Genomic DNA, 12,878 nt, shown 5'->3' with positions numbered 1-12,878 from the left:
TAATATATTTTGGAATTGCAATAAGCATTAATGTCATATATTTGATTTACACAAGTTAAAGTTGGTTCAATTATTATGATGGAGATTGTTTGAGAACATTATTATCCTTGTCAAGACTCAAGAGATGGGTTGAAGCTTGTTGGTTAGGATACCAATGAAAGCTTTTGGTATAGTGGCAAGTGTTTGCTCCTATGTCTCGTTAATAATTTTATTACTATTCAATTGTATAGCCATTGATGTTTTATAAAATGCAGGAATCTCCGAGAATTAGACTTGGGGGAGAGTGAAGTGGAGGACTTGAGTAGTCATTGGCTAACCCATTTTCCGGACAGTTATTCTTCACTAGAGTCTCTTAATATATCTTGCTTGGGGTCAGAGGTGAATTTTTCTGTGTTGGAGCGATTGGTTGTCCGATGCCCAAATCTGAAAACACTTAGGCTAAACCGTGCTGTACCCCTTGAGAAGCTACCTATTCTACTTCAGCATGCACCCCAGTTGTCTGATCTAGGTACTGGTGCCTATTTTGCTGAAATTCGCCCGGATATCTTCTCAAACTTGGCAGATGCCTTTTCACTTTGCAAGCAACTCAAAAGCTTGTCTGGTTTTTGGGATGTGGTTCCCGCATATGTTCCAGCAATGTATTGTGTTTGCTCTACAATTACTTCCTTGAATTTGAGTTATGCCACTATTCAGAGCATGGATCTCATCAAGCTTGCTAGCCAATGTCGGAACTTACAGCGACTATGGGTGAGTTATCTAATGTACTTTGTTATTGGAGTTTCAGATGATGATATGTGACGGTATTGTTTGATATTAGAGCATTTGTGGCGGAAAAATGTTGATGCTACCGTGTTTATGGTTTATGCTACAGGCCTCTTGTTTCTAGACATATTTTATAGTTTTCTTACCTTTCCTTCGTATTTGCAAACTTCAATCTATCATGCATGTCACCTTTGCCTATTACATTTGTCAAGTTATTGAAGAACTGATTATACAGGTTCTGGATTACATAGAAGATATTGGTCTTGAAGCTATTGCAGCATCTTGCAAGGACCTGCAAGAGCTTCGTGTATTTCCTTCAGATCCTTATGTAAATGAGCCAAATGTATCTTTGACAGAACAAGGGCTTGTCGCTATATCAGAGGGCTGCCCCAAACTTCAGTCTGTTTTATATTTCTGCCGCCAGATGTCAAATGCTGCATTGCTTGCAATAGCAAAAAATCGCCCAAATTTGATCCGCTTCCGATTGTGTATTCTTGATCCTCGATCCCCTGATTACTTGAACCTTGAACCACTTGACAACGGTTTTGGGGCTATTGTAGAAAACTGCAAGGAACTGCGTCGCCTCTCTCTCACTGGCCTCCTCACAGATAAAGTGTTTGAATATATTGGGACACATGCTAAGAAATTGGAGATGCTCTCTATAGCTTTTGCTGGGGATAGCGACTTGGGCCTACATCATGTGTTGTCGGGGTGTGAAAGTCTTCGAAAATTGGAGATCAGAGACTGCCCATTTGGGGATCAGGCACTCTTGGCTAATGCTGGGAAGCTGGAGACAATGCGATCCCTTTGGATGTCTTCTTGCTCTGTTACTTTTGGAGCATGCAAGCTACTCGGTCAGAAGATACCCCGACTCAATGTTGAAGTTATAGACGAGAATGGTCTCCTAGATTCTAGGCCCGAAAGCTGCCCTGCAGAGAAACTTTATGTTTACAGGACGGTTGCCGGACAAAGGGTGGATATGCCTGGTTTTGTTAGGACAATGGATGCAGATGGGCAGGCTTGAGGTTTTTGTGAAACACAAACTCTTAGGCCATTAGTTTGACACTCGGCTGTCTCTAGGAATGGGGCGGGTCTCGATAATTGTCGGGCCCAATTGTTCAAACCTATTTGGTAGCAGCTGTGTGCAAATATTTAGGCGCAGATTGATATTTGATTAAACAGATACCTGTGTATCTTTATTTTGTTCCACAATCCATCAGCAGATGGTGGTTCTGGGAAATAAACAGTGTACATGTACGTGGAGAATGTTTTAACTTTGAACTGTATCCATTGCAGACCTGATGGTTTTCGAAGTGCTTGGTAGCCAATTTCACACCGGCAACATATTTGTTTCTATACGCATGGTAGCTTTTACATATCTGGAGTTGTACATAGGTCCAAAACTACGAAGTTGTAAACCAACATCAACAATTTGGTCATAGGAAATCATGAATTCTTGAGTGGTAACTGTGAGTACACCGACTTGTGATATTATTAACTTACAATAAGAGAAGCGCATACAATCTTTATTCTTTACAGATGACCGAAATACTAATTTAACAACAATGTCACGATCTAAGCAAGTCCCAACATTTTCATTTCACAACATTTTTTCTCATATGGAGTTTTGTAATCTTGTATATGAATTTAAAATAAATAGAAAGACAATAGTATTTCATATATATTTATAACAAGTCAAATGGTAATATCACATTGCAATAGATTAATATGAAATGACATGTATTAGTAGTAACATATTCTTACAAAAATATCTTTTCAAATAAAATGCAGTGATTATTCAGAACTCTGAAGTAAATATTGTGAGCTAAAGAGGTGGCTCTCGGTATAGCATTATTTCACACGTACTCAAGTCGAATCTGTACAATTGATCATCTACGAGACAAAGTGAACTCATATTTGCGAACGAAGTCACATTGTTAAGATGAATTATATACTCGAGTTATTCATCGAACTAACTTTCCGAACCGAAGCCGCATTGTCCAGTGGACTAGCAATCCGATACATTGATCGTTGTCCAAGGCTCCGCTCATTTATTCGTCCAGTCAATAGTTGATTGCTAACCAGTCAGGGATCAATAATTCCAAAACTATATAGTAAAATATGAACAATAAAATGTGAAATGCACAAAATGATGTAATAAATATGAGTAAATCACTAGTTTATGAAATTTTTCTATAAATTCCAAGCCGAATGCCAAAAAGACCATAATTGAAAAAAACTTGGTAGTGAACTCACGATATAAACTTCACATCGATAGCTTATTTTTTCATATCGGTTTTCAATCCTAAGCCTAGATAATTTTTTTATAAATATAATTTAAGTGATTTTTACATTGAAGAAAACTGATATTGAGTGATAAAACTTTTAAAATCATTGTCATGACAAACTTGTGCCGATTAATTTTGTTTAAAACTTGTCATTTTCTCTACTTAATTTATTCTCCAATTTTTCTTCTCTACAATATTTCTTCTCTACAAAATTTGAGTGGGGTGAGTCATGTGTGTCATGACACTTATTTTAGCCTGACTTCGACAAATGTCATGCATATTTAAACATAACTTGACAAATGTCATATTTGAAAATTAGTATTAAATTATTACTATTATTATTAAAATTGAGCAAACAATACTAACATTGATATGTGAACGCGACACCAAAATTTATTTACACTTTGATCGATCAAATATTATCTTTGTTGATGTATGTTTACTAGTAATTTTTATACATCTATCTTTTTCCCATTTTTTCTTCACCTTATTTCTAATTTATTTAAAAATTCAAACTATCTAAGTTAATCTCATCTAATCTTACTAAAATAACATATACATTTTACACAATTTATCAAATAAAAAAATTTTAACGTGTCACGGAACGCTAGTTATTATTATTATTATTATTCAAACATATTAATTAAATTTTGACTAAACACAGTAACATGATGCATCTAAAACTATGATCCATATACAACAACTGTATGTTTGTGCGCATAAAGTAGAGGATGAAACAAAACCAATGTTTCTTGATTATCATGGACTGGTAAACTAAACACAAACTTCTTCCCATACAAAATATGGTTGGCTATTTCGCCCAGGGATGCAAATTCACCTTGGTTCATACGAAGGGAGACACCACGTGTATACGTTTAGTCGGGTAAAGTTTCTTGATGTCTTCCCGATCAAATTCTCAGCACCTGTTCTTTTGTTTCGTTATAGCGATCCATCTTTGCAAAACGCCCCTTAATTCTTGTCCTGCCTTCTGCACGCACCTTCCTCGATTCATATCTGATCTGCTTATTATACCTTTCAACACATGCAAAAGAATTAATCATACGGACCTTCTTCAATGTTATTGTCATGATCAGGATGAAAAGCCTAAACCATGGGAAACCATTACTTCAGATGATGTAAAGATGGGGGGGTTTTTTGAATTATTAATACTCTCCATTTTATTTTAACCTGCAACTCAATCATTGGTCGGTTGATCATGTTTTAACAAGGGTGAAGCTCGTTTAAAAAAAAAGGGTGAAGCAGAATGAGTTTGCACAAATTATTTGTTGAAGATACACATAATTACAATATGAGAAATTATAAGTTTCTACCTTCGAGTTTTCCTTTTCTCTTTGTACCGTGAGATGGCAGTCTCTCTTTCCTGGCTGTTCAATTCCCGGACACCACCTTTAGAAATCACTTGAAGCATTTTGGAATCCGCAAGAACTTGGGGCTGCGTTTCGATGAAGCCATTTGCAGTACCCAAATTGGTGCCAACGTCTGAATCTTTGTCTGTTACTAAATGGTTTATTTCAATGAAGTTACTCAAAACGGGAGGATGAAAGCCTTGATCTCGAATTACACCGGTATAATCACATTGCTCATATGCACTTGTCTGCAAACAAAGAGCAAAATCACGTCTTCCCTATCACTGTTTCAAAGAAGACTATCATCGATTATCTGATTATCTCGCCCAAGAAAGGAGAGTATTGTTACCTCGTATGAAGTAACAAATGTTGGCACTGTGTTATTATCCATGCCTGGACTGTTGTACTTGTCCATCAACTGACACTTTTCGGGTGCTTGTGGTATAAATTCATCATGAGAGTCAATACATTCCAGGCAACTGCTGTAGTTGGGTTCTGCCTTCGCCATCTCACGAAGTTGGCAAAGTATTTCTTCTTTATATTTACCACATGTCGCATTTCGATTCTAATCAAGCAACAATACCCAAAGAGAGGTCAAGTTTACTAAAGGAGGAAAACAATGACAACAAGATATTATTAGAAATGTATGATTGGAATATATTGAGCTAAATGTAGAAGTGAACGTGTACCATGACAATCATGCAATCTCCAATTCTTAGTTTATACACAAAATTAGAACAATAGACCTACAACTACAAGCACGCCCAAAAAATCCTACAAACTGCTAAGTCACCGAAAAGATCAAAGAAATCACTCTCATATATCAGATGCACAAAAACTAAGTCATCAAGTAGCACCTTGCAATAATGAAAGACTTTGTAAACTCGAAGCGATAGACATGGTCAACGTTTCAATTAGATAAAACAATGTTTTCTTGCAGGGACAATAATCCACAAGAAAGGATCAAAAGCAAGACCAATATATCTGGGGAAAACAATTTCCAGCCACCAGTGGTACTCTTTATCTATTGCCTTCTGCTCTACTGGCTGCCACACGATCTTCTACATTCTACACTAAATTTCATGTCTCATCACTGACCTAAGCTTCAATGGCAGCTAATTAGTGATTAAGAACGCGATAACATCTTGCACTCATCCTTGATAGACTACACTACTAGGGAAAACTAGTGCAGTGCAACAACGCAGACCCTCCTCCTAATCCAGAAACAAAGAATATAATATAATATAACAGTAGAGTTTCAGCTTCTGACTCCGTTAAACTCCAAACTTCTCCTGGTATCGAACAAATTCAAAACTTCATGATAAAAAACGTTAATCAAAGGAAGTAAATAATTGGGCAAGGAGAAGACCTTAGGCAGAGGTGGCACCCCCATGGCCTGAAATCTATGTCCAGAATCGGAGGAATCATTCGACACGATCAAATCATCGATACTCACTATCGAAGGTGTTTCCCACACCAACAGATCCGACCACTCCTCATCATTTCCACCACCAAGATCCAAACTTTTCTTCCCCAACTCTTCAAACCCAAGAATATTCAGCAGCTCACTCACAGAAGGGCATCCGTTAAACCATTCAAGCGGGCGACGATCATGAATACACCTCACATCTTTGTGGGTCTCCCAATCACAGTTCTGGCAAAGAACTACAGATTCTGAGCAGCAAAATATCGACGCCGGAGAAGAGTCGCACGAATCACAGAGGAGACACCTGCTATGTTTGGCGAAAAGCTGGTTCGTGGAGTGCACCTCACGATCGCAATTCAAGCAGAGCTTTGCTGAGTCAGCCCGGCAATACAGAAGGGCCGTTGATTCGTTGCAGAAATCGCACAGACGGATTTCATAATCACAAAATGCGTTACTTTCTTGGTCCACCATACTTCTCATACTGTGAAATTTCAAGGTCCGCCAATTCTTGGAGCCGGGTTCATAAGTTCCTTGGAAAAGAAATAAGATTTGGCCAATTGTTTGCAGTAGTCCGTCAGTAGACGATGAATAATTCTTCGGAAACAGTGTCTTTCTGTGAGAAGAAGAGAAAAGAACCTTATCGCTTTTTTCTTTTTCACGTGTAACCTAGACAAAGATTGGTCAAAACTCGTGATCTTTTCAATTTTTTTTAACTGTTCACAAATTCTCGTTGTTGTTCATTAACAATAAATAGATTAAATTTGTTGATGTTCAAGATCATAATTTACATTTTTTTTGGTCAACTGTCACTTTGCTTCTACAAATACTCATATCATTATACTATCTTGTAACAAAATAAAATTAGAATAGATATTTTGTTATATGATTTTACTGATTGATGAAATGAAAAAAATAATATTTTCATATAACAGATCATATAGAAGATCAAAATCGATTTGTGAAAGGTTTTCATAAAAAAATTTGTGATAAAAATATATTTTATTTTTCTTGAATACTTACACATTTGAAAAGTTAATAATTAATAAATAAATTAATTAACGACAGTAATAATCTATTTTGATTGCTACCTATAGCATCAAAATATTAAATAGCTACTTTTCAACCAAAAAAAAAAGGGTAATCGAATCGAACAGAGTCCTAGACTTTGAGTGGGACTTGTAATAGAGTCTTAAGGATTCTTTTCACACAGGAGCACCCAATGAAATAAGAAGGCAAAAGGCATTTTGGAACCAGGAAATAAGAGTGGCACATCATTTTCGTACTGCGTCCCAAGCAAGTTTTGATATTTATGTATAAAGGACCCACAGACAGTACAAGTCCTACAACAACTGTAATGTAATGACCCTTTTTCATTTCTAGCAGATTCTCAAACATCCAACTTGGTTCATGTGCTGTGGGTCATCCATCTTTATTTTGGAACTATACAGAAGAAATAATAGGAAACCAACCCAAAATTCAAAGAAAATGTTCCCTGTTTTTTTGTTTTACATCTTGAGATTAATTTTCCTTTGATCATTCAATCTATCTATAAAAAAAGAATATATGTCTGAAACTACTGTTGGAGTCGTCAGTCTTCCATTCCCCGCATGCATCAAGTATGTATTTGGGTTCTGTTCTAAAGCACGGGGCAACAACGTGGACCCTGATTTTCTGCCTTGCACCAAAAAAGAAGGCGGCATAAACACCAATCAGCTACTAGAGTAGCAAGCATTTCATGTGCCACCAAAGAATGAAATTAAGAGATGAATTTACATATATTGATATGGAATGTGTTTGATACAATATATAGGCTCAAAATTCGTAGCATCGCCACAATATCATACGAAAACTTTTGTTCTTAAATGGAGGGAACGGCACATACCGGTCCTTCGTCTACCTTCAGGAGGTTGTACAACTACATGCATTGTAACAACTTCCCCAAGAATGACGCATAATCTAGACTCAGCAAGTGTCCTTCCGTCCTCGAGAATTTCCCCAGCATGTATTATTTTCATATCGCCCATGGAAGTTGGTATGGTTGATTTATCTAAAAGAAACATAAATTTTGAACTTTAAGCGACCATAACTTAATCATAAGCAGTCAAATGGAAGTGTCATGCTCGGAACCAAACTGAAAGCCATAAAAAAGTTCAAGATATGGTTAGCACAGTGCACACAACAGAACTTGATCAAATGGCCCAAAGAACCTCCACACTGATACACATAAGATAGGTTTTGACCAACTCTAACCATGAACTTGTTCTTTGAAGCCTCTAGGCATATATATGCAACTAAATAATTATGCATCCAGAAAAAAAGTACAAAATATCCAAACCCATATGTCGACCTAGAGAGGCTGAGAGAATCACAGCACCTTGTGTCTATTGAAAAAATAAAATTACACAAGCCACATTGCAGGATCACATTTCCATGACGCATCGATCAGTCAATAGTTCATTCACTCTCTTCAGTAAGAAACTATACGGCACATAATACTGTTAGCACAAAACTAGACACTACATTAAGTGTACTAAGATTCTTTTTTGCCGCAAGAATTTATTGAAATTTAGAGCAGAAGAATCACAACCTTGAGGCCACTCTGACATAAGCCTTTCTTTTATAGTATCAGTATTAGTTGACAATGGGTAGTTTCCCTGACATATATCTGTTCCATCAAAAATTCTGAACCTAAGTTCAAGTTGTTGCACTCCCTCAGCCATAGTAGACCTTCCTTACTATATTTTCCAAATCCCAATGCGACACCGACTACTGTTCTTCGAGTAAACAAAATGAACTCACAAAACGTACCTGCCAACAATAATTTCAGAGCAATGTTTTATGCATATAGATAAATGCAACGGAAGGCTCGAATTTGTCGACAGGAGGTGTCATTCTCTGCATTTTTAAAAAACCGACGAGCAATATTCAATCAAGATTTACACGCCTCAGTCAATTCGCAAGAAAACATCAAGAACATAAACAGAAACTGTGCATTTGTTTCACCAATTAGAGGGCCAAGAAAGCATAAACAGAAACTGTGCATTTGTTTCACCAATTAGAGGGCCGAGAAAGCACTTCATATGATTCAAAAGTTTCTGCCAACGAAGAAAACTCAAAGAAAACTCTGCATTACGGAAACCATAGACTCCTACTGTAAAACAAGAAAACGACGAACAAATCATCTCTATACTACACCGAACAAGTACAAAAAAAAAACCATGTTCATCAAATTACATCTCCAAAACCCCTCATTCTTCAGAAGATATTCAAAATGAAATAAAAACTCGGAAACCCGAGTAACTGAAACTTGAGACTGAATAACACAAATCATTTACTTTCTACTTCAAAGAAAGACAAATTTCCATTAATTTTCTTTTAACAAAGACAGAGAAGCATCAAAAGAATTAAAAGTTCGAAAAACAAAATTTGAAGGAAAAAAAGGCGGGGAGCGACACCATTTTACCTGATCAAAGACACCAATCCAGTGAGAGATCGAAAATGATTCGTAAAGTTGGAAATAACTCTCCGGCTGGAGACGGAAAGGAGATTATCTAAATAAACTACTGTCCGATCAACGGCGAGGATGGGGAGAATCCGAGTTCCGGCGGGGTTTGACTATGTGAGTTTTGGTTACCAGCTCTCGTCACTTTCTGTATTTGTACTTCTCCTTTGCGCCTATAGCTATAATTCAATACAAAAACACGTGTCATACGGGTCGGGCACAATAAATCGGGCTAATAAAAACTGAACCGGGTTAAGATGAATACGCATTGGGCCTTTGAATTTTGATCTCATGACAATGTAATAGAATATATATACACTAAACAAATATAGATCATGTGCGTGCGTCCATTATAATTTAATAAAAATATACATGATACATCGAGAATCCAAATATTAAAATTTAATACATTACACGTGGAAAAACGACATAGATGTAGCATAGAAAAAAAATACACACATATATATATTTTATCAAACATTTCCTCAAAAAATATCCTCATTATTATGTTAGTTGTCCCACATCGGTTAGATAAAATTCTCGAGAGTTGTATATATGGACTTAGACAATCCTCTCCTCTTGAGCTAACTTTTGGGTTTGAGTTAAGTCTAAGTTCCAATCTTAACATGGTATCAGAGCTCAGGTTCTACCGTTATGTGTTGGATTATCCATAGTTGTGACACTCGTTCTGTCCATAATTAGATCATTTGTAAATTTCACGCTCCATATGTTTATTCTTGGGCGTGAGGGGGTGTATTAGTTGTACCACATCGGTTAGATAAAATCCCTGAGAGTTCCATATATGGACTTTGACAATCATCGTCTCTTGAACTAGTTTTTGGTGTTGAGTTAGCTCCAAGTTCCAATCTTAACAGGACTTGAGAAACAAAATAAAAAAAAATCCATGGTGTCTTTTATTTGTTATTATTGGAATATTCCGAGTATATGATCAATTTATCAATGAATTTATTTATTTTATGTTATTTGATATATGAAACAAAATATCAGGATTCGAATTAAAAAAGGAGCATTGTAAATAGAAAAGGCAAGAGGAATTGGATCCCTCCCTATCTTTCTTTCCTTGTCGAAGATAAAGCGACTGAATCTGCATGTCTTCTTAATTACTCAAAAGTGGGAGCATTATTTTGATGTGTCCCCTTCAACCAAAATTTTAATCTAATTAAATTCTTGAAACCATTCATTTTTTTTCTCTCTACAAATTCTTGTATATACTTTTCTAGGTTGGCTACATATTAGTTAATTCTCACATCTTCGAAGCCACAAGGTAACGTGCTTTAATTAGTTGCACTAAATGCAAAAGTTAATTTGAATGTCAAATCATTTTTAAATTACATTTAATTGTTACCCAATTTCCATTATATACAGGGAAAATTTAATTTTTTTGTTTTGTTTTGTATGTTTTTTTTTTGAAAATTTTAGACTTTCTTCTTATGTGATGTTGACGGGCATATATCGTGTCGCATTAGCATTTTTAATGAAAAATGACTAAAATTGTCAAAAATCTGAAGATAATGGATAATATTGAAATTTGATAACATAGATGATCACAATTATAAAGAGAGAAACATACTTACCATGCAAAATTTTCTTTTATAGAACTCCATTCGTTCCATATATTTAGGTTTGTGTGTGTTTTCACACATATTAAGAAATATTGAAAAGTAAATTTTACAAATAAATTCCTCATGATGAATGTTTTAGTAATTAAATGAATAATTAGTGATTAAAAAAATAAATTAATACAATGGTGTTCATTAGATTTACCATGAGAGTGCTACCCTGTTGATAACATCAAATGAAAACATATAGAACTTTTAAGTATACAATAAACGATAAAAGAAATGCAGCAAAGATGAGAAAAGTATTGAGCAACGTAGATAGAGGGATTATTTGTAGCATATTCCATTTGCGGAGAAGGAACACAACTTTCTGGATATGAACTCAATCTTATGTGATAAGTCAAGGGATACAATGTTTCCGAATGAGTGCAATCTTTATTTCGAAGTTTAAAAATTATTTTCCAACTAAATTTCGTCCAAAAAGATTAATATGGTCAAGAGACCACACCACACGCTACCGCTCCGCATCCCGCCCATGTGAGACAACTTCATTTCATTCAATATTCCAACAATACATTAATTTAACAGTCTACGTACTTATAAATCATATCGACATATCATAGCTAAACTTATAAACAACATGCCCATGCTAAGTTAATTACACAAAACCTACTGCAATATCTATAATTAAAAACACGTACGTACACTAGCTAAGTTTACAGTCATGCAAGAAGCGAATCTTATTTATTCTGCTACTATATATATATATCTATATATATATATATATATAGATCAGTAAACCTTCTATTAATCAGCATGCATGCACGATTCGGGACACATTAATTAGCCTGGCAATAAGGTTTGAGCAGTGGAATCAAGGAGCCACTCAAGTGGAGAGACATGACTTCATTGGTTGAACCGACCATCTTTCCGTTGATGAAAACTGCGGGTATAGGCCCGCTGAATCCCATCCTCATCAAGGCCTTCTCGATTTCCTTCCCCTCGGGGTCGCGGTCTATTTCGTAGATGTTAGGTTTTACGTGGAGTTCTTGGAACAGCATCTGCACCGCGTAGCACAAGCAGCAAGTGCTCTTGCTGAAGATCATGATACCGTTTTCTGATGCCAGTTTTAGTATCTTCTCGGCCATATTCATTTCTTGAATCCGATCCGACGTAGATTATTTATGTGCGATGGGATTTCAAAACTGGAACAAGAGCTACAAAATTTGATAAAATCAATGCATGAGATTTGAGAAGTTTGCTGCTCTATTTATAAAGGAATTAAGATTGTGTTAGAGTGGAGTGCTTTTTCCCTTGAAAAGAAGGTAAATGGTCTCTGATAACTGGATCGGATGCCCCAAAAACATCTGTAAAGGCACTTTTTCAAGAAAGACACCAAAGTTATGTTTAGATACTGGATTCCAATTTCTAGAGTGGAACCATATTGGCGATCAAATCTCACTACAAATAAGCATATTTTTTTTAATATAAATTTTAAATTTCGAGTTTTGCATTTCAACATTTACCAGACTAATGTTTATATGTCTCAATAACATTGCTACGTCCATTTCGCACGATTTCAACTATAGGAAAAAGCCTGCATCACCATGAAAACTTACGTTTTTTTGCTTGAAAATTTTTTTCCAGCCTTTTCTTTTCCAAACTAATTGTTAATTAATACTGGATCCGAACTAAACATTTTTCATGAACAGTTTATTTTGTTGGAGAGCAAGAAGTTGCTATCTTTTTCACCTCTTTTGAATAGATTCTGTTGTAATGGAAACATTCTTGACCGTGCATGCAGCCATTCAGTGTAATCTCCAAAAACTTTTGCTACTGATAAATTTAATAAAAAAAATACATGTATGTCAAGATCAATCACTGAAAAGAATCGGACTGGTGATTTTTGAAACCACGTTGCACGCCTATTCACCTTACAGTTAAACTAATCAT

At 35.8% G+C, this 12,878-nt stretch overlaps 4 protein-coding genes across 6 annotated transcripts; 1 reads left to right on the top strand and 3 right to left on the bottom strand.

The window, feature by feature from the left end:
• Positions 1 to 240: 240 nt before the first annotated feature.
• On the top strand, positions 241 to 2,116 carry LOC140958844 (protein TRANSPORT INHIBITOR RESPONSE 1-like; the record flags this gene model as incomplete). Its single annotated transcript, XM_073416416.1, has 2 exons — positions 241 to 747; positions 998 to 2,116. Coding segments are annotated over 2 exons (1,296 nt in total), but the record flags the coding sequence as incomplete, so codon positions are not given.
• A 1,598-nt stretch (positions 2,117 to 3,714) lies between these two features.
• Positions 3,715 to 6,521, bottom strand: LOC140960025 (zinc finger protein CONSTANS-LIKE 13). Its single transcript, XM_073418129.1, has 4 exons — positions 5,787 to 6,521; positions 4,767 to 4,982; positions 4,382 to 4,665; positions 3,715 to 4,082 (listed from the first exon to the last, which is right to left on the bottom strand). The coding sequence occupies exons 1-4, from the start codon at positions 6,321 to 6,323 to the stop codon at positions 3,959 to 3,961; spliced, it is 1,161 nt and encodes a 386-aa protein (XP_073274230.1). The 5' UTR covers positions 6,324 to 6,521; the 3' UTR covers positions 3,715 to 3,958.
• Positions 6,522 to 7,192: 671 nt separating this feature from the next.
• On the bottom strand, positions 7,193 to 9,467 carry LOC140960578 (membrane-anchored ubiquitin-fold protein 3-like). 3 transcript variants are annotated; one of them, XM_073418882.1, is made up of 4 exons: positions 9,307 to 9,467; positions 8,431 to 8,651; positions 7,726 to 7,890; positions 7,193 to 7,518 (listed from the first exon to the last, which is right to left on the bottom strand). In XM_073418882.1, exons 2-4 carry the CDS (start codon positions 8,561 to 8,563, stop codon positions 7,349 to 7,351), a joined length of 468 nt encoding a protein of 155 aa, XP_073274983.1. In that variant the 5' UTR covers positions 8,564 to 8,651; positions 9,307 to 9,467; the 3' UTR covers positions 7,193 to 7,348. The 3 variants fall into 3 exon arrangements, 2 of the variants coding, with proteins under 2 accessions (XP_073274983.1, XP_073274984.1); XM_073418883.1 differs by having other exon boundaries at positions 7,193 to 7,514; XR_012172192.1 differs by lacking the exon at positions 8,431 to 8,651 and having other exon boundaries at positions 7,193 to 7,514.
• Positions 9,468 to 11,421: 1,954 nt separating this feature from the next.
• On the bottom strand, positions 11,422 to 12,208 carry LOC140959987 (monothiol glutaredoxin-S11-like). The gene has a single exon (XM_073418078.1). The coding sequence runs from the start codon at positions 12,077 to 12,079 to the stop codon at positions 11,765 to 11,767; it is 315 nt and encodes a 104-aa protein (XP_073274179.1). The 5' UTR covers positions 12,080 to 12,208; the 3' UTR covers positions 11,422 to 11,764.
• Between the last annotated feature and the right edge of the window lie 670 nt (positions 12,209 to 12,878).

This window comes from Primulina huaijiensis, chromosome 15, assembly GCF_012295235.1.
Source record: "Primulina huaijiensis isolate GDHJ02 chromosome 15, ASM1229523v2, whole genome shotgun sequence".
Classification (NCBI taxonomy): domain Eukaryota; kingdom Viridiplantae; phylum Streptophyta; class Magnoliopsida; order Lamiales; family Gesneriaceae; genus Primulina; species Primulina huaijiensis.
The sequence above is the reverse complement of the archived record's forward strand: the minus strand, read 5'-3'. Positions and strand labels throughout refer to the sequence as shown.

Excerpts from the sequence above, each read along its gene's own strand:
- LOC140960578 (XM_073418882.1), bottom strand. The coding sequence starts at position 8,563 with ATGGCTGAGGGAGTGCAACAACTTGAACTTAGGTTCAGAATTTTTGAT. Across the intron at positions 7,891-8,430 it reads TATGTCAGAGTGGCCTCAAG|ATAAATCAACCATACCAACT; the intron begins GTTGTGATTCTT and ends TGTTTCTTTTAG. Across the intron at positions 7,519-7,725 it reads TGAAGGTAGACGAAGGACCG|GCAGAAAATCAGGGTCCACG; the intron begins GTATGTGCCGTT and ends TTTTGGTGCAAG.
- LOC140959987 (XM_073418078.1), bottom strand. The coding sequence starts at position 12,079 with ATGAATATGGCCGAGAAGATACTAAAACTGGCATCAGAAAACGGTATC.
- LOC140960025 (XM_073418129.1), bottom strand. The coding sequence starts at position 6,323 with ATGAGAAGTATGGTGGACCAAGAAAGTAACGCATTTTGTGATTATGAA. Across the intron at positions 4,983-5,786 it reads GGGTGCCACCTCTGCCTAAG|AATCGAAATGCGACATGTGG; the intron begins GTCTTCTCCTTG and ends TTGCTTGATTAG. Across the intron at positions 4,666-4,766 it reads CATTTGTTACTTCATACGAG|ACAAGTGCATATGAGCAATG; the intron begins GTAACAATACTC and ends CTTTGTTTGCAG.